The 27370-nt window shown below is 44.6% G+C and overlaps 1 protein-coding gene across 3 annotated transcripts in view; it reads right to left on the reverse strand.

The window, feature by feature from the left end:
- Positions 1-27370, reverse strand: part of MAP2K1 (mitogen-activated protein kinase kinase 1) — a 78987-nt gene that overhangs the window by 41018 nt on the left and 10599 nt on the right. The window contains exon 1 of one of the 3 annotated variants that reach the window (XM_060618210.3): positions 26053-26081. The exons of 1 other annotated variant lie outside the window; for it this stretch is intronic. In XM_060618210.3, coding sequence (XP_060474193.1) covers positions 26053-26066 — 14 coding nt within the window. In that variant the 5' untranslated portion in view covers positions 26067-26081. Of the gene's footprint in view, positions 1-18632; positions 18651-26052; positions 26082-27370 lie in introns of those variants that run through there. One more of the 3 variants, XM_060618211.3, reaches the window with a different exon arrangement.

Consider the following 27370-nt stretch of genomic DNA (forward strand, 5'->3'; position numbering starts at 1 on the left):
AGGGACTCCACGGGAGGGTTCCAGGTGCTGCGGCCCCGCTCCCTTCACTATGCCACCAGCCACCACTCCCTGTCACTACTCCTCACCGACACCTTTCACCTCTCAAGGCCTCTGTTTCCTCATTTGTAAAACGAGGCCTCGCTCACTATGCTGCAAGTCTACAGAAGGAACCGAAGAATCTGCTAATATCCAAAACGAGCCACCTTCATTTGCTTTAAAATCCCAGTTCCGGGGCGCCTGGGAGGCTCAGCTGATTGAGCGTCTGACTTTGGCTCAGGTCATGATCTCACATTTGGTGGGTTCGAGCCCTGCCTCGGGTTCTGTGCTGACAGCTGAGAGCCCAGAGCCTGCTTTGGATTCTGTCTCCCTCTCTCTCTACCCATCCCATGCTCGTGCTCGGCCTCTCAAAAATAAATAAATATTAAAAAAAAAAAAAAAAAAATGAAAACCCCAATTCCCAAAGCCCCACTAGGGTTGGATTATTAAGTTAGCACCACAAACAAAATAAAATCTATTTCCTAAAAGCACTAAACTGAAATCAAACCAAACTATCACAACAGACTCTATATGGTAACAGCAAAAACCCTCCTCTCTAATGTGATCAGGTCCGGAACCAGGTTAATCAAAACAAAGCAAAGAATCATAAAAATACCTACCTAAAATTTTTATTTTTGCATATAATATACATATAAAGGTGCATTTATTCACCCATCTTCTAATGTAGGCGGGGCAAGGCCCTCTCTTTGAGTAAGAGTCCGCTAGTAAGAGCCCGGTGGCATCTTCCTCACATGAACCAGCAAACAATACATCGTCGATCACTTCCAATTCCTGAGTCCTCAGAGTAAAAATGTAGCCACTTAGTAATATCAAAATAAAATTGTAAGAGTTTTATGATTTCCCTCAATTTTAATGCTCATCTAATTTGACAGTAATGTGTTTTAGTGAGTTGGACTTATTTAGTCTTTCCATGGCTTGTAATTAGTGTTCAAAGCAAGGGGGGGGGGGGGGGTTCCACTTCATTTGCAGTCATATTTCACCAGTTTATCTGATACTGAAGTATGTTACTTAATTGCAATGCCAGCCACAACCAAACAAACGATGCTGGGAACAGATGCTGGGAACACTCTGGTTCTGGGTAAGCACATAATTCAGCCAGTGGGTGCCGAGGCGAGTGGGCAAGGCAGAGAGCAGCCTGCTTAGCTGTGCATTCAGCAGGCTGGTGGGCAGTATGGGTTGTTTTACAGAGAATGAAAAAACATTCATTATTCCTGGGGGGGTTTATAAAAACAGGGTGGTAAAGAGAGCGTCCACGGTGGTTCATTTGATTAGTCCCAGTCTAAACAAACAACATGGCGACAAGATAGGGCATCATTACACATCAGAAGGTTGGTGCCCAACCCCCAACATACACACTGTTTCTGAGCTTCAAGGGCAGGAGTAAGCATCATCTTCTACTCTTCGCTCACCCTCTGTTCCAACTCTCAAGAAGGCAGGGAGGTTGAGACCTACTGCCTCCCCAGTCTATGGAAAGATCCAATACTGCCTTACAAGTAACTGTACATGGGGCCACAGAGCACACAAGGCTGATTTCACCAAGTTTCCTCCCTGGGCAGCTCTCAGGGAAGAATGGATGGTGCCATGGACTGAACTGCATCTCCCTAAAATTCCTGCTGAAGCACTAACCCCCAATGTAATCATGTTTAGAGACAGGACATTTAGGAGGTAATTAAGGTTAAGTAAGGTCATATGGGTGGAGCCCTAATCAGATAGGACTGGTGACCAGAAGAAGAGAGGTGACCTCCTTGCCTCCGTGCACACGCCAAGGAAAGGCCGTGTGAGGACACCAAGAGAAGATGGCTGTCCGCAAGTCCGGAAGAGGGACCTCGCCAGAGCCCGACCGTGCTGGCACCCTCACCTTGGTCTTCCAGCCTCCAGAACCATGAAAAAATAAATTTCTGTTGTTTAAGCCAACCAGTCTATGACATTTTGTTATGCAGCCCAAACAGACTAAAACAGCTGGCAATTTTCTCATCCTGCTTAAAGGCTCAACTAAGCTGCCCTGTCTGTCGGGGTAGGGACCCAGAACAAGCATGGCTGCAAGGGCACAGTGCCACCTTCAGGTTTCCTTTCTCTGAGGTCTGTCCACAGAGGAACCCATCAAAGACAACATTTAGAGACACATGTCAAACACAGACAGACCGTCACAGCTAAAACTTCGATGAGGTTACAGCTGCCTGTAGGGCTCAGGAGTCAGGCTGGAAATGCAGCCTCCAAAGGCTTCTGTGAGGCAGGAACGCTGAGCAGGATGAGGAAGAGGGAAGGACCGAATGGAAGGAAACCACTCTCGTCACAACACTGCCCGTACTCTGTTTTGCACTTGCTAATACATTTCAGCCACAACCCTACAATTACAACAGATAGCAAACTCAAGCACAGGCAGGTGAAGTGATTTGTCCAAGGTCACACAGCTAGTGAGCAAGGACTGAAACCTGGGCAGAGAGAATCTCTAATCTTATGCTGCACTACCTCTTCAAAAAGTTCAACACCTGCAAGGGAGGGCACTTGCAGACGTGGGTAGGGTCCCAGTGTGGGACATGTGCCATACCAGCGCTCGCTCATACATGAAGACAGTATACCTATGCAAAGAGTCCTTCACGCCAGATGCAATCCTCCCCGCACATCAAGCTGAACACTGCCTTGCAAGTAACAGTGGCCACAAGAAACCCCATCCATCTGGCAAAGAAAAAGAGGAAATGTTGACTCTGCTCATTTTCCTGACTCTCTGTAGAATTAAGTAATTCTCCCACCTTCAGGAAGAAAAACTAAATCTTGGCTTCCTCCTTCTTCGACCTTCTATGCTCTCCTGCCTAACCACCTACCCTACCAGCTAAGGAACTGGCTCCTGATTCATGCTTTCAGAAGGCTATGCCACACCAAAGGCTGTGCGCTGTGGTGGCAAGACTTTCCTGATGACTTGGGGGGGGGGGGGGGGGGGGTAGGGAATGGTGTTGCCAAGCTACCAAGCCATTAGTAATCAGCAATCCCGGACTCTTATCCCCTAGTAGTCAACAACTAGCTGTGTGACCATGGACCCGTCATTTAACTTTGACACATCTCAAGTTTTCTCGTCTGTAAAATGGAGTAACAACTCCATGCTTCCTTAACCAGGGGAGAATCGAAACAGAAAACGAATGGGAAGGAACAATGGAATTTTCACACACTTGTAAACTAATGTTAGGCAAGTGCCGGTAGGCTGGAAGATGAGGAGCCACCGCCAAGGCAGCCACCGTGGAATCCAGAAATGACTGCCTTTCCTTTAACAACTCTTAAATCCCTTGAAAAGTTTTTTTAAAGAACTGTTGCCGAGGGGCGCCTGGGTGGCTCAGTCGGTTAAGCGGCCGACTTCGGCTCAGGTCATGATCTCACGGTCCGTGAGTTCGAGCCCTGCGTCGGGCTCTGTGTTGACAGCTCAGAGCCTGGAGCCTGTTTCAGATTCTGTGTCTCCCTCTCTCTCTGCCCCTGCCCCATTCATGCTCTGTCTCTCTGTCTCAAAAATAAATAAACGTTAAAAAAAAAAAAAAATTATGGGGCGCCTGGGTGGCTCAATCGGTTGAGCCTCTGACTTCAGCTCAGGGCATGATCTCGCGGTCCGTGAGTTCGAGCCCCGCGTCGGGCTCTGGGCTGATGGCTCAGAGCGTGGAGCCTGCTTCCGATTCTGTGTCTCCCTCTCTCTCTGCCCCTGCCCCGTTCATGCTCTGTCTCTCTCTGTCTCAAAAATATATAAAACGTTAAAAAAAATTAAAAAAAAAAAAAAAAAAAAAAAAAAAAAAGAACTGTTGCCGAGGATGAAAGACCAAGGATTTTATCTGAAGGTGAAAGGAAAATCCTGGCATCAAAATGGCTTTCAGTACTCATTAAAAAGAAATCCATCAATAATGTAACATTCTTTAGTATTGCTTCCTCCTGCACAGGGACTCAATGGTGTTCAACAAGGCTCATTTCTGCCCCGCCCCACCCCAAGGCAAAATGTTTCAAGCAAAGGAAATAGGAAGAGAGGGGCCACAAATCTCCAAATCTCAGAGGGCAAGACCTGTCTCCTTCACAATCTTTGGTTTTAACTGAAATCAGCAAATTGAGAGCTACAGATTGAGAAAGGAACCTGGAGCCCAGAACAAGAACTATCTGACACACACGGGACCAGCAGTGACATCTGACCCCCATCACCCTGTTGACCACAGCAGAGAGAAAATGACACACGGTCACGTGCATTCCACACCACGGCTGTCTTACAGTAAACACAAGTCTGTCGAGATACAAGATTATAGGTTTGAAATGGGAATGCAGAGAAGAGCAAGGAATGTGGAAAAAAACAAGGGCTGTCATTTGTGCTCTGAAAACTCCAGGGAGGCACAATGCAGTGGGTGGAGAGGGATGATCCTATGGGCCGGAACATCGCCTTCTCTCTCATCCCACCCATCTGCTGCGCCTAACTGCACCGCCACAACTGTAATCTTGCATTTGTGGCTCAGTGGTTTAAATCAGGTAGCAGGACAATGTAGCACAAGGAGGGAAAGGTAAAGACCTCCTGATCCAACCCATTTCAAAGGTGAGTAAACGGAGGCCCAGGTCTCTCAGCTCCTAGAACAGAGCTTCGTTCAAGACCTCACACTGCCTTCCCCGACCCTGATGGTCACTGAAATGGGAAGGGGGGAGGAGGTGACGTCTAGACAAAGGAATGGGGTCTTCAAATGGCCACACACCAAACAGAAATGAGCCAAGTAGCACACAAATGCTGGCCTGTCACCAACCTGAGCCTTGCTCTAGCCCTGGGTGGCAGGCCCTGCCTTGGCCAGGAAGGAGCACGGAGAGAAGAGCAGAGGGTGACCATCAATCACTGAGCTGGAGGAAAGAAAGGGTCCCGGTACCAGCAGGCGGGTGTCCTCAGAGAGCCCAGGGCGTTGGGAAGTTCTCTGTCCCCTGTGGCATCTGGCAGATAGGAACACTACCGGGGCAGGGAAAGAATAGGGAAGACAGGAGACCTAAGCTGAGGGGGAACAGCACCAAGAGACAAACACTGCAATCCCTCAATTCTCACCCTATATCACTCCCATCTATGAGGTCTTGGGCAAGCTACCACCCTTCTGGTCCTCAGTTTCCACACCCATTAAAAAAAAGGGGGGGGGGGGCAGTGTGGTTGTCTGGTTATCTCTGAGATCCAAGCCTGGGCACGTGACAGCCAGCTGAGGAAGTACAAAGACTGAGGGTGCGTTCAGGTTGAAAAGCTGAGGATCTTCAAAAGAAGGGAGATGGGAGGGAAAAAAGAGAACTGGTCTTAGGTTCTCTATACAGTCAAACCCTGGACAGCGGGGATGTGGGGGTTACAAAGAGCGGAAGAGAGGAAGAAAGAAGAATGGGCCTGACAGAGGAAGGCAGAGGGGCCAAAGGCACAGCTAACCACTTTCCAGACTCCAGCCTCGGCCAGCCCATCTGTGGTAGGGAGTGCAGTTTAGGCCAGCCCCAAACAACAAGGTGGAGAAGAGGCTCTATACCCTTACACCTCAACCCTGCAGGCCATGCTGGGAAGGGCTGCTCAACTAACTAGGCAATAAAACTCTAGGTCATTAAAAAAAATGTGTTGTTCTGCATCTAGGTAAAACAAAAACAAAAACAAAAACAGAAACAAAAAAATGGGGCAAAACTCGTCTATGCAGTTATAAAGTAGAAAAGTGAACACCCTTTGGAGTGGGGAGCAGTAACTAAGAGACACGTGATGACTAATTTTAGGTGGCAGGGCCACAGTGCTAAGGTATGTGGTCAAACTTGATTTGGAATGTTTCTACTAAAGTGGGGTTTTGGGGGCGGGGGGAGTTGGAAATTGGTGAACTTTGAGTAAACTGGTGAACTTTGAGTAAAGCAGCAGATTACTCTCCATAATGTGAATGGGCCTCACTCAGTCAGTTTAAGGCCTTAAGAACAAAGACTGACCTCCCCAGAGAAGGAATTCTGTCAGCAGGCTGCCTCTGGACTCCCAACTTCAAGTCTTCCACGGACCTCCAGCCTAGGCTTCCACAATCACATAAGCCAATCCCTTTACAAGTTCCGGTCAGGTCAGTGTCTGTCTGGCTCCTCTCTCTCTCAATGCCCATCTCTTCCTCTGTCTATATACGTGTATCTTAGATACTGTGATCAGATTTCTTTTTATCCTTTTCCTCCTTGCATCTCAGTTTAAATTTCTTTCTTTCTTTTTTTTTCCAGTGTGGATAATTTCTTTCAACCTATCTTCAGGGTCACTGATTCTTTCCTCAGTTCCCTCTGGTCTGCTGATACACCTGTTGACCTTTGATACCGTGTTTTTAAATTTTTCTAGCATTTCCACTCGATTCCATTTTTAGTTTCCATCTCTTCTGAAACTCCTCATTTGTTCTTGCAGGTCGTCCATAAATGATGGTTATTTTAAAGCTCCGATTCACCGGAGTCTAGTTCTGTTATCGGCCTTATCTCTTGCAGGTTGTTTTTTCTCTCGTGATTGTTTGTGCATTTTAATATTGCATTGAGTGGTGCATCATAATAGAAGACTAAGGACTGAGGGAAATGGTCTTTATGCTTAGAAATGGGTGCATTCTTCGGTCATGCTGTGTTAGTCAGGAATGGAGCTAGGTTTGGGTTTTCTTGTGAATGCTGGTAATTTCAGTGCACCACAGGCTGCAAGTTTCTCGAGCAATGGGTTTTGTCTTGTGCTGAGAGTGGAGCCTGAGCTGCAGAGGTTTTTTTTTTTTCCCCTTCAGTGTTCCCACGCCTCCCTCAGCTTTGAACCGTCCCATGATGCCTGGCCACAGAGTGGGGTCCTTCTCCATGCTCTTGCTCCTCCCCTAGGGGTGGACTGCTATCACTCGTACATAATAGTCTCATGGGATCTCTATGACCACCTTTGATTTACCATCACATCACTGGCTGAAGGTACCCTTAACTGTGTATTCCTCCTGCTGCTTTCCTAAGGGCCTTCTAGGTGTCAAAATGCATGCATCCCCAGAGAAGGCCTGGGAAGATAAAACAGTCAGTATAGTCTTAAAGGAAAAAGCAGTCCACACGTACTGCTGGACACGAAGTAACGACGCGAAGTAACGACCAGGGCCTCAAACTGTACATGGCACAAGCCAGACACTGTGCCTGTGGTAGCCATAGGAAGGTTCTCTCTTGTCCTGGTCTTGAACAGGCCCTGTGAACGTGGACTTCCCCTCCTCTCCATGGCAACCAAAACTCTGCCTTGCATCTGTGGCAGTTCTTGGGCAGGGGAAAGTTTCCTATTCCTCCTCCGGCTTAGACCTCTGCTTCATGTTGGTGTTGAACCCAGCTTTGGGCTTAGATTCTTAGGCAGCTGTGGGAAGACGCGCTTCAGTACAGCCATTCTCTCGCCCGGTTCGTAATGTGCTTCACTGAATTTAGCACAAGTATTTTTTTCCCTTTTCCTTGAGGCTGGCTGCTAATGTAAATCAATTCTTGGCCACCTACTCTTCTCTGCTTGCTGACAGATGTATAGGTGAGCAAAGCCTCACAGCCGTTGCTCTTGAAAGCAGCCCCCAGACCCAGGGCCAGTGACACAGGCAGGAAATCAGCGGCTTCTGGGTCAGCACAAGGCTGGTCTTTCATAAAGGGACATAAAACTACCAGAAAGAAAAACAAACAGACAAACAAACCACGCATGTGGCTGCCATATAATATACTCCATGCTTAATAAGCGCGAGGGCTTTGGGAGTCAGACATGGGTTCAACTCTGAAAGTTACTTGGTCTGTGAACTATTCACTCACTTCCCCTCAATTTTTCTCATAGGTAAAATAGGCAAGTTAAACTACGCGGTCTTTAAAGTCCTTTTCAATGCTAGAAGTCTCTAATCCTAACATCAGATTCGTCCTGTAGTATTCCAAGGACTGAACTCTGCAGCTAAGTCCCAGGGCCAGGCATCTCCACAAACACTGGCCATTTTCCCATTCTGCTTTTTAAAATTTTTTTTAACGTTTCTTTATTTTTGAGAGAGAGAGAGAGAGAGAGAGAGAGAGTGAGTTGAGTCTGTGGGGAGGGGGGTTGCAGAGAGAGGGAGACAGATAATCTGAAGCAGGCCCCAGCCTGTGAGCTGTCAGCACAGAGCCTGATGTGGGACTCAAACTCATGAACCGTGAGATCATGACCTGAGCCGAAGTTGAAGGCTTAACCAACTGAGCCACCCAGGTGTCCCTCACTGCCTTTTTTTTAAGTTTATTTATTTATTTTGAGAGAGAAAGAGAAAGAAAGAGAGCACATGCCAGAGGGGGAGAGACAGAATCCCAAGCAGGCTCTGTGCCATAGGCGCTGAATCCACATGGGGCTCCATCTCACGAACCATGAGATCATAACCTGAGCTGAAATCAAGAGTCGGACACTTAACCAACTGAGCCACCCAGTCGTCCCATCACTGCTTTCTCCTTTGAGACTATACTGCTCTATCTTCCCAGGCCTTTTCTGAGAATACATGCATTTTGACACCAGAAGGCCCTAAGTGTGGCAGCAAGAGGCATACAGACAGCTAAGGGCTCTTTAAGCCAATTATGTGATGCTAAATAAAAGGCTGTTGTGGATGGGGTGCCTAACTGGTTCAGTCAAAAGAGCAGGCAACTCCTGATCTCAGGGTTGTGAGTTCAAGCACCACAGTGAGTGTAGAGCTTACTTACAAAAAAATAAAAATAAAAAATGGGGTTTCTGGGTGGCTCAGCCGGTTAACCGTCCGACTTCAGCTCAGGTCACAATCTCATGATTCATGGGTTGGAGCCCCATGTCGGGCTCTGTGCTGACAGCTCAGAGCCTGAAGGCTGCTTCGGATTCTGTGTCTCCCTCTCTCTCTGCCCCTCCCTCACTCCCCCCTACCTCCCTCTCTCTCAAAAATAAACATTAAAAAAATTATAAAAAAAAAAAAAGGTTGTAGTGGAGATTACATAAGCGTGTAATGCAAAAAAATGTTGGAATCATCTGAAGGGCTTAACAAGTAGTTAATACTGTTATGCTGTCGGCAGCTAATTACTGGTTAGCAAGGGTAACATTTGATTTGATAGTGCTCACTACTGATTTACTAAGGACCCGTAGTATGACAGGCATTCTGAGCAATGTAGAGGAGCCCCTTTGGTCTCCTAACAACACCATGATGTGATCACCACTGCCAGCCCCATTCTGATGAAACTCCTGTATCCGTATGTTTTCATGCAATAAATCAATAGCCTGGCAAAAATGTACAATGTAGTTAAATACCGCCTTTGTGGCCTTTCACTGGTTTCGCGGCCACTCCCAACAAAGACTGTGGGGCAAAAACTGTCTTGCAGTTCCCCTGATTTTCTCAGACACTGACAGCTCCGTAGTTCAGGAGATGCCGGCCTAACCACACTGAGTTTTGTAGGGGCGGGAGACCAGAGATGGGCTAGAATGATACGTAAGATTTAGATAGCAAAAAAAGGAGAAAGGGCATTCTAACATGGTCTACTCTGTAGAAAATGATATAGAATAGGGATTAAAAATATTATAAGCAAACAATGTTAGAGGAATAGAACTTAAAACGAGAGTCAGGACAAGTGTTTCTCTTCAACGTCACCTTAAATCAAGTGGCTTCCAGGCCAATCAACAAATGTTTCTCAAAGTCAAGAAAACAGGTTTAAATAATTTTTAAAAAAAGATAAATATGGGAGCCTGGCTGGCTCAGTCAATAGATCATGTGACTCTTGATCGTGGCATAAGTTCGGGCCCCAAAACGGATAGGAATCATACTTAAAAAAAAAAATCACATATTCCTATCCTTAAAAAACAAAAACATAAGCAAAATAATAATAACAACAACAACAGGCAATACCCCCCTGCCCCTGGAATCAAACAGGCTTCCGAAATTATACAAACTGCCTTCCCCTGGCATGTTTCTGTAGAGAGTCACGCTGAAAAACACACGCAGGCACACACCCACACAGAGGAACCTCTGGAGTGGCAGGACCACCCACTCAGGCAGACTCTTCTTAAATATTGAACAACATCCTGGATCGGAGAGGGGGTGTCATATTGTTGCTTGAAACAACTGACAGACTATGCTTTCTTCTGCTCCAGTGGACAAAATTTGTTTCATATTAGCCATATATGAATTAATTCCTAAAGGATCAGTCTTCCAGAGAAGTACCAAAAAAATTAAAAAAAAAAAATAGAGAGAGAGAAAGTGATGAAATCTGGAGGCAGATGGGAAAGAAAAAAGAGAAAATGAAGGACAGAAAGGAGTATCACCTTTACCTGAGGGGGAAAGAGGTACGTAAGAACTGTCTGATAAAGAATGAAATGTAAATGTAGTTGAGATGAGCTTCTTAAATGCTGGCCATGTTATACCCACTAACTTAGTCCTCACAACAACATTAAAAACTAGGTATTTTGTTCCCATGTTACAGAAATGGAGACGGAGGCCAGCAGCAATTAAGACTAGGGCTGGAACTCCAAAACTTACCTTCTCTCCATACCACAAGCCAAAGATCACATGTCCTTCCAACAAATCGCCCACCCGATCAACCCTAACACAGGTGTGTACCCTTTAGTGACCGATTCCTTTGAAGCAAAGAACTGTGCTGTACTAAAAGGTCCCGGGAAAGACAACAAATCTACCCAACGAGGAATTCCTTTCAGAGGGACCATCCAAGGCCGATATATTTTGAATGGGACAGGAAGGGAAGAGAAAGGACACGGCCCAGGTGAAGCACACTGGTAGAGGCAGTAAAAATTTGGGTGGCCATAAGAGACCCAGGGGCCTACTGAGGGAGGCAGGGTGGAGAGGAGGCAGCAGAGAGTACTGAAAGCGAGAAAATACCATAGACAACCCAAGCAGAACATCCAATAAGTGTGTGGTCACCCTCAGAAAAATCAAAGGGAGCCCTGGGCCTGGTGGTGGCCACACAATGGGTGTGTTCCTGAAAGGACAAGTTGGTTGATCGTGACCTTGTAAAGACGATGTATCTGACCCCAGATTTTGAGACGCTGATATAGAGAAAGACCTTTCAGAAACTGCCTGTGTAGTAATGGCCAATGCTGCTCTGGGAATCAGCAGTGTGAGTTGTTCTTGAACGAGAGAAAAGGTACAGGACCCGATGCGGCCATCATCCTAGACCTCATAACCCAGAGCCATGAGGAAACTCGAGTCCCCAAGGCAAAAAAGGAAGAGAGCCAATGCTCAGAAGCACAGCTAAGGCAGGAAGATAAATTCAGAAGAAACAGCATTCAAAATGCATCTCCAATTCTAGTCCACATGGAGAAATCATCAATTCTCCAAACCTGTTCTTTCCTTAAGCACATGAACAACATGTCTATTACAGCTTGGCCCCTCTCTTTGATCCAAGTACACACTAGAGGGGTCAGCAAACCTCACCTCTTGGCATACATCATCTCCGAGAAAAATCATACTCCCCACATCACCATCTGGCAATGCTCAGGGAACCCTGCAGGACCATGACTAGAAGTCCATACAAGTGCTCACCTTGTAGAAAACTACTAGTTAGGTCCTCAAATTAATAGCAGTTGGCCTGGTAGGGTCAAAATGTACCTGGCAGAAGTAAAATCACAGACCAGAGGGAAAACTTAATTAAAACCAAAACCCACAGTGCTTGTTTCTGTCTTCTGAAAGGAGGGACGGGGGCGGGGGGTTGGTTAAGTGTTTGTGTTAACAAACCCCCTTCACAGCAAGGGCTACCAGAGGACCAGAAGGCTTGCCGACAGTTTAAAAGGGCCTGATCCTCAGCCATGGCATAGGCAGGAGCAGATCTGAACAGCACATAGGGGTGGAGCTGGAGAAATGATTTAGGCTGCAGAATAAGCTGGGAGAAGCCTGTTTGAAGAGTGTCTGTAAAGTAGCAAAGGAGGAAAGAAGGCACTGGGGCAAAGATCATTTAAAACCAAAGATATCTAACGCCATAAGATTTTAAGCTGTCTTTATTGCTATAATGTAACACACCCTCCCTACCCCAGACCTTCAATCCAATCTGCATTGCACGAAAATAGCTTTTTGTATGTTTCATTCTTGTTGTTTGGTGAAAATCAGGAAAAAAGGGGCCGAATTCCAAGCTGATTCAACACAGAGCAAGAAAAAGAGAAAAAAAAAAAAAAAACACAGAAAGGGAAACATGGGTCCTACAGAAGCACAAGTGACCATGAGAATGGAAACCTGCAGGACCACTTCAATCTAGAGGAGGGCAGGGGACGGGGAAGTTGGGTAGACATCTGGCTGATACCCATTTCACAGCCCACAGCTGTGAAAATGCAATGCAGATTATTCATAGAGCACCCACTGTGTGACAGGCACAATCTGTGCTAAAGGCTAAGAAGGTGCAGATGAGGAAGACTGGGTCCCTGCCCTCACCAGGCTTCGTGTGTGTGTGTGTGTGTGTGTGTGTGTGTGTGTATGTGTGTGTGTAAGAAAGAGACAAGGAGACAAAAATGTAGAGATGAAAGAAAGAAAGAGACAGGTATCACAGTGCAAGCCAAACACAGGGAAGGATACTAACAAGCAGAGCAGTGAGTAAGGTAAGGGAGATGGTAACGCTGAGGTGGGCACAGGGGGCTATGAGAACAGAGATAAAACTTCCAATTCCAAGATTAGGAAAGGAAAGAAAACATAATGCCCAGGTTCAGTCCTGAAGGATAACTCAATTTGCAGCAGGGGAAAGAGCACCCCAGGCTTGGGCATCAGCATGAATAAAAAGGCACTGAAAGTTACAAGCAGTTCCAAGGGGCCAGAAGGTAGGTGCATCCAGGAGAGCGCACAGAGGCCGGAAGGTAAGCTGGAGCTAGACCATGAAGGACACAGCACACCATGCTAAAGAATTAGGTTTGAGGAAGGACTATTAGGGAAATGTTGGTCACAGGGTACAAACTTGCAGTAGAAGATGAATAGCCTGGAGACCTAATGCACAGTACGGAGATTAGAGTCAACAATACTGTATCATATACGACAAAGCTGCTAAGAGATTAGATCTTAAATGTTCCCACCACAAAAAAGAAATGATAATTAGGTGACACCCTAGAGATGTTAGCTAAAGCTATGGTGGTAATCATAGTGCAATACATAAACGTATCAAATCAGCACACTTATACGTCAATTATACCTCAAGAGAAAAATTTTAAATCTTAAGTTAAAAAAAAAAAAAAAAAAAGATGGTCCCATCACACCAGTCTGGAACGCCTCAGGACGTTTAGGGTTCAGCAAAGAGCCATCTGACATCTTAGTTTCCAAACAATGTCACAAGATTTTAATTTTTTAATTTAAAAAATAAATTAAAAATGCCATAAGAATGCTTTCTTATATTTAAATATCTAAAATACATGCAAAATAATCACAATTTAAGTATGTGGTTCTGGGATCAAATCACCCAAAATGTGCATATGCAAAATAGATATATGAATAAGTGCAAAAATTCTAGTTTGGAACCTTCACAGAAATGGAATCACGAGCTACACACCTCAGGAGATATACTAGCTTCCTTGAGACAAAGAAGATATAAAAATCTGAAGTCTAAAAGCTGCTGAGCTCAGCTTTCCAAATCCTTGGAAGCCCACAGGGGACTTCTCTTCCAGATAATTAAACTCTCATTACCCTGGTCCAAAGACTGGCTCAAAAAGGGCTTTGACAGTATTTCTCACACACCAACACACAGTCCTGGATTCAATTCCCAAGCCCAACACTCATTTGCATTATTGCTACCTATTTACATACAGAAGTGATGGCTGCTTTTCCAGCGATGCTTGAGGCTCACCTATTTCAATTACCGAATCCCAGAGGGCTCTTTTTATTTGCAAAATTGCATCATCAATAATTTGCCTCCAATGTATAAACCATGCTTCTAACAGAAGGCACCAAAGAGTATGGAAACAACCCTGAACTTGGAAGTCAGAAAATTTGGAGCCCTCTGTCAACCCTGCCGGTAACGGGCCATGTAACTTTGAACCTCGAAATGGAAGCACACTCTTGTCCTGTATCACAAGAAGCTGTTATGAGCACCTGGACAAACAATGGGTAAGAATGTGTTCTGAAACAGATAAATAAGTAAACACATCAAAGAGGCTTTTCTAAAACAAAAAACTTTTTTCTAAATTATTCTTGGTTAGGGGCACCTGGCTGTCTCAGATGGTGGAACATACGACTCTTGATCACAGGGTTGTAAGTTTGAGCCCCACAGTGGGTGTAGCTTATTTAAAAGTAAAAACAAAAACAAAGAATTAACTACTTAGTTAATTCTTGGTCAGAAGAGTGTGATTGTGGTTGACACTTTACACTAATTGTGAATCCTCAAAGAGCATTCAATAATACACCAAAGATCACTATTAGAAAATAAAACCTACTAGGACAACACTCCAGTGCATACTAAATTTGAGATACTGTGGGGCAAAAAAAAAAAAAAAAACAAGAAAACTGCAAAACCAGTATCATTAAGCATTCTTTGGACCCTGGTCACTTTGGGTTAAAAACTCTGCAGGCTCTGTCTGGCATTCAAAGAGAAGCATGTTCTTACAGCAGAAGATAAAAAGATACGTCCACCAAGCTCTTCCTCTTCACTTCTCCCCACCCACTTCCTTTTCTTCCAAAGGAGAACGCGCTCATTTACCCACCGGCTTGCCACATCCTGCCTCGGAAGCTACTTCCTAGGAGCTGCTCTGGCTATTCTGAGAGGAGCTTTAACTCCTTCAGGCCCCCAAACCACTAGTATATTTATGACCTCCCCACCCACCACAGTCATTTCCAGTCTAGTAACTAGAATCCATTTAATCATATAATACACCGGCATCCTTCGTGCCATGCACTGCATTAAGTTAGCATTTGACCTATAATGGAGTCCAGTAAGAGCCACATCTCTTGGTCCCACTTGGGGGCTCCAACTAGTCCAGCTTTGCTTCATCACCCAAAAAGGACAAAAAGAAGAAATGATTCAAGACGAGCGATCAAGAAACTCCGTGCACATAATATTGCCCTTGATATCAGTGAAAACCCAATGAAGCAAATCTCCTGTCCCACACGGGCTCTGTAAGCTAACACCAACATTCATTCATTCCACATTTACAGACCGCTGACTGCATGCCAGGCCTGGCTAGAAATGGAGCATGGAGACAGAACTATTAAATCTCCAGAAGCTCATAGTGTAGATCATGAAACCACAGAAAATATATGAAGATCACACGCACGCACACACACACACAAAGTGCTTTGCCTCCCAAACAGTTCATGGACAGCCTTGCCAAAACTTTCCTGAGGGAGACCAGGCAAAATTTCAAGGACAAGACAATATCGGACTTCAGCCTTAAAGGAGAGGGTGAACTCCCAAATGCTGGCAATAAACTTGACAGAGAAACCCCAAAGGAAACGTACAAAGCCATGCGTAACATTTTACTGACTGCCTACTGAGTTAGGTGTTATCCTACCACCTTACATTTAACTCTCACAACAACCCTACAAGTTAGGTAGTATTATCACCCCCATACTTAACTTACTAATGAGGAAGCCAGGGATAACAGACGTTACGAATCCCAACTGATGTTAAGTGTTTAGGGGTGAAGGACTCCAACCTCAGCGGTCTGCCTCTAGGGATCACTCCTCCAACACAGAGCAAGACTGCCCAGTAAGGGCCAGAACAGAATTCGTAACTGTGGGGAAGCTGGTCATAGAAGAAGAGAAAAGGGCATAATGAGCTCCTCTTTTCCCCTTGCCCTTTACAGTCAAGAAAGAAGAGGAAGATACACAGTTTTTTAAGCCAAGAAATCAACGCTAATGACCTACTACATGAAGACCCTGTACAGAGAAAAATTATCTCCTGCTGTGCTACAACTGGCTTCCTGCTACATACATCACCCTAGTACAGGCTGAACGGACCCCGCTGGCTGGCCAGCCTATGTGTCTCTCCTAAAAGTGCCCCCATAGACAAGAGTATGCACACCCCAGACAGGGGGGGACCACAGAACAGTCCATGGCACACCAGCTGCTGAGCTCCCGAGACTCCCCAAGTCCATCAGCAGGAGAACGTAGAACACTGAAGCTTCCATGACAAATGACAAGTGTTTTTTCAAGCTCCAGGCTTGCATCTTTAATACATTTTAATAATCTTCAGCAGTTTTGGGATTCTATGTCTTATCTGCCATTTTGGAAACCAAAATATGGTGATTTTTGGAGCCAAAGGGCCAAAAGGTATACTGTTAAGAGAGAATTTAACAATATCGTTTTTCCTCTCTCTCTCTACATACTCTTATCACCCGTGCTTTTCATTTTCTTCCTAAAAGTTAAATCCTATCAGTCAAACCCACACAGGGTTACCCCTAGGCTGCAGTTAACTATACAGAAATCTGCCAAGACTTTAATGGCCCTTGCCAAAGATATGGCAAGAGAGGCTGTGAGGGTTAACAGGAAATGAATTCACTCTATGCTGAGGGCATTTAACAGTAAAGTGGTCACCTGTATTCAATTTAAACTGAACATATAGACTCTCCCCTGGCTATAAAACAGAATCAAAGGTTGTGCACTGGGGTGGGCAGAAAACAAGAGCCCTGCACTAGAGACAAATCGAGGGTCCTGGATCTGGATTCAGGCTGTCACTCACTAGCCATAAGCCACCTGGCCTCTCTGGACCCCAATCCCTTCATCATCATCATCCGTGAGGCTGAACTATAAAGGTCTTTTCCATCTCTAACATTTAAGGATAGACAAGTGGGTGTCTATCCTCAGGGGACAAAGAATGCAAGGTGTTGGGGATGAAAAGGACGATTAATATAGAGTAAGGCTATCCGGGTTCAGAAATAGCCTGGCTTAGTGCTGCATTCACCTTATCAGCCTAGATTTATTAGGGGGGTGGGAGGGCCTGGTGGGCTGGAATCACAGCCACCTACAGTGAAATTAAACTCTGTTTCTGCTCCCAAATGAGTTCTGCTGAAGTGTGATTTATCCAGGGAGTGTTAAACAACTCACCGGCAGTATGAAACTGTGTTACCGAAATTGTATTACTGCACAAACTTAACTTTTCCCCAAATGTGATTTGCAGAGAGGATGCAGAGCTGAGAAGCCTGTGTCTACGACCATCTGTCCTATCCCAGTCCCTGGAGAGGCGTGGGGGGAGAGTGTGAAAAGCCACAGGTGCATGTATATTCAGCCACCAATGTCATGTGTCCATCAAGGAGCCCAACATTTGTTGGGGATAAGTGTTCAGCTCCGCCAGCAAGGGAGGCTCACGGATCCATCCAGCCCCAAACATTCCCTGAGCCCTTCTCTACACCAGGCATGGGGCTGAAGGAACATCACAGAACAGGGTAGACGTTGGGGTGTCTGGGTGGCTCAGTCAGTTAAGCCTCTGATTCTTGATTTTGGCTCAGGTCATAATCTCACGGTTTGAGTTCGAGCCCCACCATCAGGCTCTGTGCTGAAAGTGTGGAACCTACTTGGGATTCTCTGTCTTCCTCCCTCTCTCTCTCAAAAATAATAAACTTAAAAAAAATAATAAAGCATTAGGAAAGATGTCACCAACAGCATATGCTTCCCAAATGTTTCTCCTCTGAGCAAGGAAGCGGACGGACATTGGCTAAAAAGGCAGTACAGAGGACTATAAGCACTCTTAGGTGCTGGTGTGACATAGACAAGACCCTTAACCAAGATCAGTTTCCTATCTCTTGAGTAAAGATAACACACAACCCACATGCCTCATGTGGTTGAATAAGGAAACAAACAGATCTAAAAACAATGAGGAGTAGGGGCACCTGGCTGGCTCAGTAGAGCATACGACTCTTGATCCTGGGGTCGTGAATTAAGCCCCACGCTGGACACAGAGATTACTTTAAAAAAAAAAAAAAAAAAAAAAACCACCAATGAAGAGTATACAAAGCCTCACAGAACAAATGCTATGATTACCACCAACACTGTGACCCTCTTGTGTCAAAATATTAAACTGAAAATAATCAAAATAAGTCAAAGTCGGACTCTGCAGGGATTAGCGGAGCCTTGACCTTTGGAGAGGTGTATCTTCTGCCCTCTTCCTTTACTGCCATGTCAGGGCTTAGTCATTCAGCAAAATTTCACCAAACCAGATGCTAAGAAATACGCTATACGCTGGAGATAAAGATGAAAAGACCCAGTCCCAGGTTTCCCCAATTTCAGTCCAACTGGACAGGAGTACACAAACAACCAAAGCATGATGGGCCAGGCAGAGGGCCCTGGAAGGTGGAAAGACGACCACTGCTTAGAGTGGGGTGGAGGCCAGGTCTGTGATAGATTTACACAAAAGGCAACCTGCAAATTGAGCTTTAACACAAGATTAGGATTCCAACATGGATTGAAAGGTAGAGAAGGGAATCCCCAGAAGACAGTCTGAGTGAGCAAAGGCCAGGACCCATTGGGGAAGACATCTGGATGAACCATGAAAAAGTGAAACCCAAACGTCACCTAGAGCAGAACCCCCCCTGCAAACATCTGGCTTGAAGAACAAAGTGTTACCTTCCCTTTAGGTCAGGGCCTACCCCTCCCTATTACTACACACACACACACACACACACACACACACGAGCACATTCGGCCCAGGAAATCCTCTTTAAACTCTTGGGAGAAGAAAGCCAACTTCCAGGGTGGTACCTGTCATATAGATGGTGGTCCTTGGAGAAGCTGGGAGGAGTCTGCACTGGGATGTACTGAGTGGCAGTTGCTTCCTACGCACCTTTTGCAGCTTCCTGTTTCACTGAAAATACTTCCTGCACATCCCCCAAATTGCAAATATGCCAGCATTGCCTCTATTCTATCTGCCTAGATAAAGAATAGCTGAAGAATCCCATTATGGGAAGTGTTTCGGGAGGTGAGAACTTTCTCTCCTTCTCACCTGATAGAGAATAAGGCACCCTGGCAGGGAATCTAGCCCTAGCCCTTATCAGGAGTCTTGTTAATCATAAAAAGCAGTTTACACACAAAGTGTCTATGAATCCTTTCTGCTGGGTGGGTGTTACTATGCCCATTTTACAGATGTGCAAACAGACTCAAGAATGTGAAAGAAGTTGCACAAGATCATTCAAAGGAGTAACAGGCGGGGTCAAGATTCAAATCCACATATGTCGGCTCCAACAAAACCTTTCCCCCGTATCACATGTTCTCCAGGCCATGCTTACTCAAAAGTCACATTTGGGGCTCATGGGTGACTCAGTCAATTAAGTGTCCAACTTCGGCCCAGGTCATGAACTCGCAGTTCGTGAGTTCGAGCCCTTTGTCGGGCTCGGTGCTGATAGCTCAGAGCCTGGAGCCTATTTGGGATTCTGTGTCTCCCTCTGTCTCTGCCCCTCCCCCACTCACACACTGTCTCTGTCTCTCTCTTTCTCTCTAAAATAAACATGAGGGGCGCCTGGGTGGCTCAGTCGGTTAAGCATCTGACTTCGGCTCAGGTCATGATCTCACGGTCCATGACTTCGAGCCCCACGTCGGGCTCTGTGCTGACCGCTCAGAGCCTGGAGCCTGTTTCGGATTCTGTGTCTCCCTCTCTCTCTGACCCTCCCCCGTTCATGCTCTGTCTCTGTCTCAAAAATAAATAAACGTTAAAAAAAAAAATTATAAAATAAACATGAAAAAAAATTTTTTTTAAGTCACATTCATAGCAGAACCTACTGTGTGACAACCTTTTAACCCTTCTTTGCAGTCCTGGATTCTTTATCTGCCAAAAGGGAGATTGCAACAAATTCCTTTCAATAATAAAATGGCATCTACTTAATACCTACCGTGAGTTTGCAAGTGTGCCCAAGTGGTAACCTATACGATTATACGGAGCTCATTATATAAACCCTGAAAGGTAGGAAGGCAATACCATCACCCCGCTTTGCAGAGAAGCAGGCACAGGGTGGTCACATGGTGAGTTAACAGCTGTACCAGGGAAGGAGCTGAGATCTCACACTTTCCCTCTACACAAGGCAGTTATTCAAAAGCACTGCAGCCTGAGGATTCTGAAGCCTGCAGCCTTTCAGACCCCTCTGGAAGATGGGTTAATTTCTGGATTCAAATGAAACACTTGTAGAGGCAGAAACAATTACTTAAAACCTGATTGGGAAGCTGGGCTCTTCGCTGTGCTGTTAGAATCCAAAACTCCCAGGGTGAAACAGTAGGTCCTCCTCAGACCACCCTGCCTCTGGGCCTGTTGACTCCAAAACCCTCATATAAACCCATCCCCAATCTTTTGGAAATTAGACCCAACTCAATAAAACAATACAAGGAGTCGACTGGGTGCTCTGCCCACACCCTCCCCCAACACCACCACCACCACACCACCTCAGGCAGTTAAAGAAAGACCAGAGATCAGGGCTCCCGGGGACCCCTTCCAGCTGTCTCCACCATCTTCAATGTCCTGACTACCTTTGCCTTTGCCCTCTCAGAAAAGACAGGCACTTTTCTGGGTACGCTGCCATCATTTCAACTTCTGTTTTTAATCTCTGACCATACTCATGCATGTGACTTTTCCATTTCTTTAGGGGAAAAAAAAACCAAACTTATTTGTTTCCAAAAGATAACTTTCTAAACCAATGACTATGTCATACTGAAATCAAATATCGCATTTAGGCTTCCTAAAAATATTACCCTGGTACAATGCCTCCTTTTTGCTCCCACGTGCCCACCCTCCAAACACACACACATGCACTTTAGACTGTCATTTAGACACTGGAGTGTATAATTTAAATGTCTTTAATAACATCCACTAAAAGGACATTTGCACATGATTCTTCACTTTACTTCAAAGCAATGATCCAAACTGGAGCTTTTAGTGAAGTGCAGGACCAAATAGGTTAATACATGGGCGGCAAGTGCCAATAATAAAATTCAGACAAGAATTTAAAATGTATTAGATTCACCCATAATGTTGGCATCTTTGTCAATTTTTAGCACAAGTCCATTTCATCCATCCCTCAGCTCAGTGCTGCTATATATTAGGTATATAATATATATCAGTTAAATGAACGTTAACACATTTGAATCTTAACACCCAAGTTTGAAACCTATTGTAATTTGAGTCATAATCTAAACTATCTGACCCTAACACAAAAGCCATTCGAATCAACAGCAAATAACAAGCAGCTGCTTCTATTCAAAGTATACATACCTCTGTCATTTGAACTGTTTTGAAGTTGGCCTTGATTGGAAGACAAATGGCTAGCAGCTGCAAGTTCAATTACAAAGTGGTAGGAAGGCAGACAACCAACCAGGGGGAATCAAAGTGCTGTTTCATACATCAAGCATGGAATTCCTTTCCAACAAAGGTCTCTCGTTTTCTTACGGGCAACCAATCCGAACATGCCCTTTGAACTTGGGACGACACAGGGCTGCACTCTGGGAGAAGAATCTAGTTTACAAGGCCAGGCAAGGCTAGGAGAGTAGAACAGGCACCCATTTCCAGTCTGTTAATTGTTCGGTTTTTTTTCATGTTCGTTTATTTTTGAGAAAGAGAACATGAGCAGGAGAGAGGAAGGGAGGGGGACAGAGGATCTGAAGCCAGCTCCACGCTGACAGCGGCAGGCCAGAGGCAGGGCTCGAACTCATGAACCCCGAGACTACGACCTGAGCCAAAGTCTGATGCTCAACCCACTGAGCCAGCCAGGCACCCCTGTTAATTGTTTTCAAAGAAGAGTGTGGACCAGGGGAAAGCCACCAGGCAACCAGTCCAAAGGACTGGATTAACCAGACCTAGGACACTGAACAGGTTACTTCCTTCCTTTGTCCCTCATTTTCTCCTTCACAAAGTAAGGGGCAAAAATAAATTAATACAAGGGTAAAATTGGATGACCTCTAGGCACTAAGAGAATTTTCTGCAATGATGGAAATGTTTTCATCTGTGCTCTCCGATACAGCAGCCATTAGTCACATGCAGCCTCAGGCCCTTGAAGTGTGGCTTGTGCAGCTTACGAGCTAATTTTTATTTTTAAACTTTACTGAATTTTGGTAAATTGAAATTTAAATAGTTATATGTGGCTAGTGGCTACAGTTCTGCAGAGTGAAACTCTAAAAAGGCCCCTAGATGGGCGCCTGGCTGGCTCAGTCAGTAGAGCATGCAACTCGATCTCAGAGTTTTGAGTTCAAGCCCCACGTTGGGCAGAGAATTTACTTTAGAAAAATTTTTTTCATAGACCTCTAGCATTTTACATAATCTTTGAACAGCTGTGTGGGGAAAAACATGGATGTCAGAGGAGGCCAGACCTGGGTTCTACACTTAATCCCACCACTTGCTAGCTGTGCAACCTTCTGCAAATTACTTCATTTCCCTGAACTTCATTCTCCTTATTTGGACAACAGAATATTAGGACCTTTCTTGCAGAATTTTAGTGCAAATTCAAGATAATGCACGTAAATAGAACAGAGAGGCTCTCAACAAACGGTAGTTATTTTCCCAGTTATCGTGTCCTTCAGGGATACAATTTCACAGGTCTTCTGACTTCACCTGTCCCGTCCTGATCAAGGGCCGGGACTTAATTATTACCCCACGCATCAACAGCCGTGCTCCTACAGATGCAGCCCCTGTCTGTCGAGAATGCAACCTGCTCCGGAATTGATTCGGGTCCTCAGCTGTGGGCGAGCCAGGAAGCCAAGTCCTCTGTGCCTCCGGAACTGCTGACTTCCTCTTACCCTGTGTCCCCTCCACCTCACACGAGCATTCAGGAATTCACAAAACTCGTCCCCATGATCGCATACCAAGCTGACACTCTGTCCAGTGCCACCCGAACACCTGTTGGTGGTTTCTGGTACTTCCCTCCTGAATTCTCCCCTTGACTTCCCCTAATATTTTATGGCTTCTTTATTTGGAAATGCTTGCAGATAACCTTTCATTTTGTAATTGCTCAGTGATTCAGAATATGCAGAAATAGAAATGCAACAAGCTACACTTATGGCTAACCCAGCATTAGTTTAGTTACCAAAATAAAACAAGGCAAAAGAGACTATGTTTTAGAAGGAATGTTCCAATAAAACAATAAAAACTGTTGCAGTCCCTATCTAGATTTAAGATTTTAAGTAATTTCTACACCCAAAGTGGGACTCGAGCCTACAACCTCAAGATCGAGAGTCACATGCTCTACCGACTGAGCCAGCCAGGCACCCAGTCTCTAAAAATTAATACAATGTGTTAAAAGCCTGTTCCAAGTGTTCCACTGGTCCATCCTCTGGTAAATGGAACCTGTCCACAGCTCCAGTGACCAAGTCTTAAAGTGGACGTAAATGAATGGCTAAGAGAAGTAGGATAACTTTTCTTCTTCTTTTAACTTTATTTATTTTGAGAGAGAGTGAGCGAGCACAAGCGGAAGATGCACAGAGCGAGAGGGCGAGAGAGAATCCCAAGCAGGCTCCGCACTCAGCACAGAGCCCAACACAGGGTTAGAACTCTTAAATCGCGAGATCATGACCTGAGCCAAAATCGAGAATCAGGTGCTTAATCAACTGAGCCACCCAGGGGGCCCTAAATTTTCTATTAATAATAATTACTGGAATGTTAAGCTGCTGTCTTCTTCCTGTTGGGGGCTGGGGGGGGGGGGGGGAAGAAGCTGAAATACAGACTGACATTCTGGTAGGATTTCACTCTGGATTTGAGTAAGCCATTAGACAAAAGGTTTCCAGTTAGCTTGGAATTCCTGCTAACTTCTGAGCGCCTCCCCCCAACCCCACCCCTGCCCCGACAGGCCCAACAGTCTTGAAGGACTGTTTACTCAAGGACAGTCTGAAATCAAATGGGGCAAATGACTTTGGACTCTCAAATGTGGTGAAGGTCTAGTTTTTTAAAACTAACCTGGAAATGGAAGTTAAAACTCAATGAAGGAATACAATTAACCTGGATCCAGACAAACCTATAAGTACATTATAACCAGCTAGTCCAGTCTTCTTCCTCCTTCCCATACTTCTATACTTAACCTGAATCTGGAACCCATGTAGATCGTTCACTCAACTCACTGTTCGACTTTGTCTGAAAAGTAAATGCATTTAAGAGCATTCAAGACACTGAACCTTTCGTGGTAACAGTTAAACTCAAAATAGGTCAATTCCAGAAAGGCATTCATTTCAAGGGGACTTTTGTCTGTGGTTATTTTGAAAACCACTGCTTTTAAAACTGACATTATGAAGCTTAAAAATAGGCCCTCCTACTAAGGATCCTGGACTAAAATACCCTTTCCTCTCCTCATTTCCTTATTCCCTTTTCACTCAAACACCTAAGAGAGTGGTGATATAGAGGGCCGCCTGTTCAAGAACTTCAGATTACTTGAAAAAAATGCAGATTATTAGTTTAAAAAAATTTATTTAGGATACTGGATAAAGTTACCAAAATCTGGTGCTGGATAAACCTAGAAAATTTTCCAACCAAGTATCCCAAATGAAAACATGTAATATATACACCATAAGAAAATCTAAGCCTGAAAACCACCTCCTCCACTCCAGCTGTGTGAACTCCCAGCAAGTTCCTTCTCCCCTCTGGGTCTGGTTTCATCTCCCAAATGCAGGGAGGAGGCTAGAGGATATGCAAGGTCCCATCCACCCCAAACAGGCTCTGCTTCTATAAAGCTAGGCAGCTGCTTCCTATTTTCATGGCTCCTTGGAAAGAGCAGAAATGTTCCTTGCCCAGAAGGTCCTTGGGAAGCGTCATTATAGTTAATGGTATTCCCCTGGGACATAAAAACTGCTTTTGAGAGCGATGAAAGATGGATATAAAATACAGCGGTGTTCAGAGGAAAAAATAAGTTATGTTTTGAAGATGACACTAGTAAATCCAGAAATGCATTTATATTCAATCCAAAAGTCACTAGATATAGGGGGCACCTAGGTGGCTCAGTCGCTTAAGCAGCCGACTTCAGCTCAGGTCATGATTTCACAGTCTGTGAGTTCAAGTCCCGTATTGGGCTCTGTGCTGACAGCTCAGAGCCTGGAGCCTGTCTCAGATTCTATGTCTCCCGCTCTCTATGCCCCTCCTCTGCTTGCTTGCACACACTCTCTCAAAAAAATGAATGAACAGTAAAAAAAAAATTTTTTTAAGTTACTAGATATAATTGAATTTAACAAAGCCGCAGGATATAAACAATTCATACAACTCAAACCATGGTCAAGATAGCAAATACAAATTTAAAAATGTTCAACCATAACGGCAACAAAATGTTAACTCTTTGAAATATTAACTCAGGACACAACAGAATTATTCAGAAGGAACTAACACCACAACAGAAGAAAGAGGAGACATTAATAAATGGAGAGGTACACCATGAAAGTTTCTCAAGTTTTCATTAAGGATGCCTGGCTAGCTCAGTCAGTAGAGCATGTGCCTCTTGATCTCAAGGTTGTGAGTTCAAGCCACACACTGGGCATAGAGATTACTTAAAAATCTTTTAAAAAAATCTTAAGTTTCCATTAACCCTACAAAATTTAAAAAAAAAAAAAAAAAAAGACTATCAAAACTACATAAGAGTTACCAGGAAATTTTAGAAATACACCAAAATACCATAAAGACCAAATAAAAGTAAACCGGAAAATACAACAGATAGGTAGATAAACTTAACAAACTCTAGTAAGATACTGGAACTCAACAATTAGGCCCATTCCTCCAATCAAACACATTAATAAATCCCAGACGGGACGGAATTAGCCATATAAAAGAGAAAAAAGGCTGTAAGAAAAAGAAGCCACACGTTCCTGCGAAGTTGTGACGAGATATGTCCAAATACTAAAAGAAAGTAGGCTATCCCATACAAAAGACATGTTTCCAAAGACCAAAAAAAACCAAAAATGTTTTCTGAACGCAACATAAAAGGAAAACATCCCAGTGGGACAATGTAGTAGCCACATAACTGATAAAACTTTAAAATACAAAAAGCACACTGACCCCAACAAACCACAAGACAAGTAACTGTGCAGAGGTTAATGGAAGACATGAATGAACAAATAAAATACAAAGCAACATAATAACTATTTAGATGAATCTATCAAGAAATCACCAGAGAAGAAAAGTTTGCATGCAGCCTTTCAAAATGTCTAGCTGGTGCCACCAAAGCGGCCCCCCTACCTCTCCAGCTTCATCTCCCACGACCCGCGCCTATGCACCCAGCACGCTCAACTCCTTGCCGGCTCCTCCAGGCATCCCAGGCTTTCCCACTTATGTGGAGCGGCTCTTCCTGCCATGCCCTGCCCCCCCATTCCCATGGAAATCCTAGCCATCCTTCAAGACCCAGCTCAAATGTCATCTCTTCCGTGAAGGCTCTCCTAATCTCCCCCACTGGATGTGCCATCTTCCTCTTCTCAGTGAGCTCTGACAGTACTTTCTTTGCACATCAGGGCACTTTTCTTACTCTGCAACCATTTGTGTCCTTCCTCTTGGGCCCCTGCTACCTCTCCCTCTCCTCCTAGGAGATTTTCGAATCCCTGGAGGCAAAGGCAATCTTACTCAACTACCTACAGCTTCGAGGACAGTGAGTTACATTAAGCATTCAATAAAGACAGCTTAAATGGAATTGATGAAATACAGAAAATAATCCCATTTCAAAAATACAGCCCCCCTAGCTTCTAAGATAAAGCAGACTGACCTTCAAAGGAGCCCTTTAGTGCCTATTAAACTATCAAAAATCACTAAATTTTACAAAACAACAACAGCAACAAAAAAAACCTTCCTGAGGTTTAAGAAAGTTGAAATATAATTGGTTGCATCTTTTTTTGGAACATATTCTCTAAACACGTAACAGCAGTAACATGGTTCGTCGCCTCTGATTTGGTGTGAAAATTAATCTAAAAGCAGAATAAATTGGTTCAAAACACAAGACCATCAGTACCTAATAAAAATCTGGAAGCCACCTAAATAATCAATGAAAGTATCATTTATAAAGCCAGACCCAATCAAATTCTACCCTTCGGCCAAAAAATGACAAGCAGGAGAATTATGTCTATGTGTAAAACCGAGGGGGGTGGAGAGGACACATCCACTGATCACAACCATGTAAATAATCGAATCACCAAAAAGCTACACTAGAAAACTTAGTGTCTGTAGTTCCCTTTTTCAAAAGGTGTTCTTACATTCAAAAATTTTTTTAAAGTTCTACTAAAACAGGCAAATATTCAAAAAAAAGGAGGGTTTGGGGGGAAGAGGCCACACCACCCTTGTCCACTTTTTCTTAACCCCTGTGTAACCTCTTCTTAACCTGACTCCCCTGCTGACATCAAAGCAGGATGCCCCTGGGAGCTACAATGAGAAATTCGAGGCAGGATCAACATTTTCCACAGTCTGCCCTGCACCAGGATCCAGAGAACGAACACCTGCTATTTCAAAACAAAACACCATTCATCCTCGGAGGAGTTAACTTAGCAAACAGGTACAGGAGCCTCCAAACGAA

Source organism: Panthera onca, chromosome B3, assembly GCF_046562875.1.
Source record: "Panthera onca isolate mPanOnc1 chromosome B3, mPanOnc1 haplotype 2, whole genome shotgun sequence".
NCBI lineage: Eukaryota > Metazoa > Chordata > Mammalia > Carnivora > Felidae > Panthera > Panthera onca.